This window comes from Buceros rhinoceros, unplaced genomic scaffold, assembly GCF_000710305.1.
Source record: "Buceros rhinoceros silvestris isolate BGI_N320 unplaced genomic scaffold, ASM71030v1 scaffold16219, whole genome shotgun sequence".
NCBI lineage: Eukaryota > Metazoa > Chordata > Aves > Bucerotiformes > Bucerotidae > Buceros > Buceros rhinoceros.
Window position 1 is genome coordinate 53222 of NW_010432252.1, and position 3730 is coordinate 56951.

Consider the following 3730-nt stretch of genomic DNA (forward strand, 5'->3'; position numbering starts at 1 on the left):
CTGCTCAGTGTTCGAGCAGCTTTGATGCTGGGAAAGCTGGGGAGCAGTGGTGGGTGCCCTGGGGTTTTGGAGGGCAGATGTGCAGCAGTGGGGAGACCTGTGGACACTGGAGACCTGGGATGTGCTTCAGCAGGTGTGTACTGAGGCCTGTGGACTCTTTGGGGGCCGTTGAACCTGCAGCCACAGCGAACGTGGGTAGAGGAGCTCCAGCCCCAACACAACCCATCAGGAACTCAAGCTGTGACAGAACAGGGTTTTACTGTGTCAGCAGGGAAAGTCCCCTCGCAAAGGATGGTGACACCCAGAGGGGCCTTTGCACGGTCATCCGGGATCTGAACCAACGAATCGCTGCCAATGCCAGCAGCTCCTTCTTGAGCCACGGGAGAACCCCCAGCCCCTCGTTACAGAGTTCACAGGTACTCCAGCAAGACTGCGGTGCCTTCGGAAGGCTGAAATACCTAAATCCAATTGAGTCCTGTTCCAGAACATTGTAGCTACCCCCAAATCATGTGTTTAATCTCAGCAAATTCAAATCCAAGATTGAGCCTAAAAGCAATTAAAATAAAATCTTACAAAGTGAGATGCACAGGGAGGCAAACGCCTCCGTGCTTTCCCAGCTTCTCGCATCGCTAAAATTAACAGAGACCTTTGGACAGCCTCAGTTTCAGCACTCCCAGTTGTTTCTTCTGCCCTCCTCCAGAGCTGCCTGTCTTTGGCACGTGCCTTTCATCTGCGCTTTGTGAAGAATTTGGTGGGTTGGATCAGATTAAACTGCTTTTTTAGAACATGTTTGCTGTTGCCCCTGTTCCCTCTCCCAAGAAGTCACTGGAGGGCAGTGCCGGGGCCAGGTCGGGATAGGTGTTGAGTCCTTTTCCATCTCCAACTTGGCAGTGGCTTCCCTGGCTTCACGACACTTAGGTCTGGGCTATTTACCAAAACATCACCTGTTTCCCGGTTTGTTGTGAATCAGCTCGTTAGGGGCAAGGGCGGTGTTTTGTGCCACCCTCTAGATGTGTCGGGTCTCCCCATTGGGCTCCAGGTTGGTCAGGTTTCCTCTTGCCTCTTGATCCATTTCTATCGCTTCAAACAGAGACTTGAAATTCCCGGCGCCGAAGCCCTGTGGAAATGACGAGGTTACAGATCATGGGGACGGGCAGCAGGTCCCTCCGCTCAGAACCAGGTGGGAAAGAGCAGCACTGGGAGCTGGCTGGGTGACGGGACTCGATGGCCCTGAGGTCTCGGAGGCAAGATCATCATGAAATCCTCAAACCAACCTGGTGGTTATGCCGCTGGATGACCTCCAGGAAGACCGTGGGTCTGTCTTGAATTGGTTTGGAGAAGATCTGGAGCAAGTAGCCTTTCTCATCAAAATCCACCAGGATTTTCAGCTCCTGGAGAAAAGAAACAGGGAGACAGCTCAGACAAGCTCGAAGAGGAGCAAGGGGATCCCTCTGCATCACCCTCATCCCTGCAAAACACGCTGCGGAGCCAGTCCAGCCCCCGGCAAACCTTTTCCCTCTCAGGTGGCTCCGACTCACCTGCAGCCTGTCGATGTTCTCCTTCACTTTGATTTTGGCAGTTTTCAGCCTCTCCCGCAGGATCTGGTAGTAGCTGGATGGCACATCCATGAACTGCATGCCCCGCTGCTTCAGGTTGGTGATCTGCAAGACAGGGGAGATCCCGGCGTGCGTTGGGCTTGGGGCTCCTTCGTGGAGCGGTTTGTGCCAAGACGGTGTCCGCAGGCAGTTGACCAACCTCTTGCATGAGGACCTGTCCCACCCTCTTGCTTTGGGCACCAGGGGCAGGAGGGCCCAAGGAGTGCCCAGGCAAGGCAGAGAGCTGGCCACTGTGCAAGGGTGCTTCATCCCACCCTGACCCCCTGGTTCCTCAGAAAGCCCTTTAGTCTGGAGAGGAGCCCAAACCCAAGTGCACAAGGCAAGGCCCAGCCGGACCAGCATCTGTCCCAGGCAAAGGTAGGTGATGCACTATGGTGGCTCACACTGCCCGAGCTCACCACCAGCCACCCCCAAGGACAACCTGTGCCACCAGGGTCCCTGCAGACCCCAATTGCTTCGAGCTGGAGGGACGGCCATCTGCCAGCAGCTTGCAGGTGCAGGCAGGCCCCTTGCCAGCGACTTGGGCAGTTAATCCTGGTTGTAAAACAACCACGGCACAAAGCCTGCTCAGCCTGCCCGCGTCCTCCTACCCTGACAGGGGTCATGGTCCACCCCCACCCTGTGACAAGGACCGTGTCCAGCGGGACGGGGTGGAGGCAGAGCGGTGCTGGGGCAGGGTGAAGCCAGGGGCTGCACTCACTGCCGAGATGATGTCAGAGGTGTTCAGCGCGATGTGCTGGACTCCGGCCCCTCCGTAGTAGTCGACATATTCCTACAGGGAAAAAATGGCCTTAGTTTCGGCGCAGTGTGTAAAGGGCTGGGCTTGGCCTTCAAAACGTGAAAGCAAAGTTGGCTGAGGGACCACAAAATGAAAAAAGACATTATTGGTGAAACTGGGGTTAAAGCAGCTCAGTCCAGCAGCTCTCTGGGGTCTAACAGCCCTTTGCAGACCTGAGCAGGGACAGGGCTGCTTTCCTGGAGCCACCTTTGCGCAGCACATCTGCGCCAGCTCCGGATCGCCGACCCCTTGGTCCCTTTCCCTTCGCCAAAGCCCCACTCGAGGCAGAGGCAGCCTGATGGATCAGCCATCGCCACGCGCTCACCTGAATCTGGGACTTCTTCTTGCCGGGCGCTGGCTCGTTGATGGGCATCTTAATGGTCTCTTCGTAGTTGGTGACCACGATGGAGCGCAGGGCGCTGAACTCGGTGTGCAGCTGCTTGTCATCCACTGACCAGAAGCGGTGGAAGAGCAGGTTCTTCTCGTACCTGCCCAGGTCACAAAGGGCACGTTCAAGTCCCTTGCTACATCCCTGCGCTAATGAACCTCTGCTCTGGCTTAATGAGCCTCAGCCGCCTACGTCAGAGCAGATGAGACCAGCAGAGCAGTGCTGCTGACCCATCCCACCACTTGCCAGCCGTCCCCACTCTTACCAGTCTGCCACTGGGACCATCTGCAGGTCGGGCTGGTTCCCCACAACGTGGTCTATGAAGTTGAGCTTGGCGCTTGGTCTGTGGGGGGAAGCCGGGGCCAGCTCTCAGCTGGGCCTGGGGGCACCCCGTGACAGGGGGGGCATTGGGTGGGGCAAGGTGGTGGGGACCCATCTGGCTCCTTGCTGGGACATCCCACCGGCACATGGTGGCAAAGAGCCGGGCAGGACCCTTGGCAAAGTACTCACAGCTTGAGCAGCAGGGGGTCCTTGAAGAGGGGCGGGTGGTACCCAGGTAGGAAGAGACCCTTGTAGTTGAGCTTTTCTATCAAGGTGTGGGTGGTGTCGCCATACTGTGAGGGGGGGGAAGCAGTTGCATGGTGGTCCTGGTTTTTTAGGGACCTCCTGGGTCCAGCCTGTTCCCGCAGGCTCCCCTCTGGGGCGGGGGCTCAGCCCTGCCGCTTACCGTCTGGATCACTGCGAACTTCACTTTCCCGAATTTGTCCTCCTCTACCCAGGGCTCCTTCACCACCACGGCTCCGCGCTCCTTGGCTTTCTGGGCAGGAGGAGAGAAACCCCCTCTGCCGCAGCTCCCCCAGGCTGCGGGGAGACCTCCCCAGGCCCTTCCCCGCCTCTCCTCGCCGTTCTGGGGATCCGAGCAGGAGGGAGCAGAGGGGATGCCTCCCT

General features: G+C 57.8%; 1 protein-coding gene across 1 annotated transcript in view; it reads right to left on the reverse strand.

Moving 5' to 3' along the window:
• Positions 1–1006: 1006 nt before the first annotated feature.
• The window catches only part of HPD (4-hydroxyphenylpyruvate dioxygenase), a 3038-nt gene continuing 314 nt past the window's right edge, over positions 1007–3730 (reverse strand). The window contains exons 3-10 of the mRNA XM_010143715.1: positions 3510–3599; positions 3293–3396; positions 3048–3125; positions 2720–2882; positions 2317–2388; positions 1539–1661; positions 1275–1391; positions 1007–1117 (exon numbers count right to left, since the gene is read on the reverse strand). Of these exons, the coding sequence (XP_010142017.1) occupies positions 1007–1117; positions 1275–1391; positions 1539–1661; positions 2317–2388; positions 2720–2882; positions 3048–3125; positions 3293–3396; positions 3510–3599 (858 nt within the window). The remainder of the gene's footprint in view (positions 1118–1274; positions 1392–1538; positions 1662–2316; positions 2389–2719; positions 2883–3047; positions 3126–3292; positions 3397–3509; positions 3600–3730) is intronic.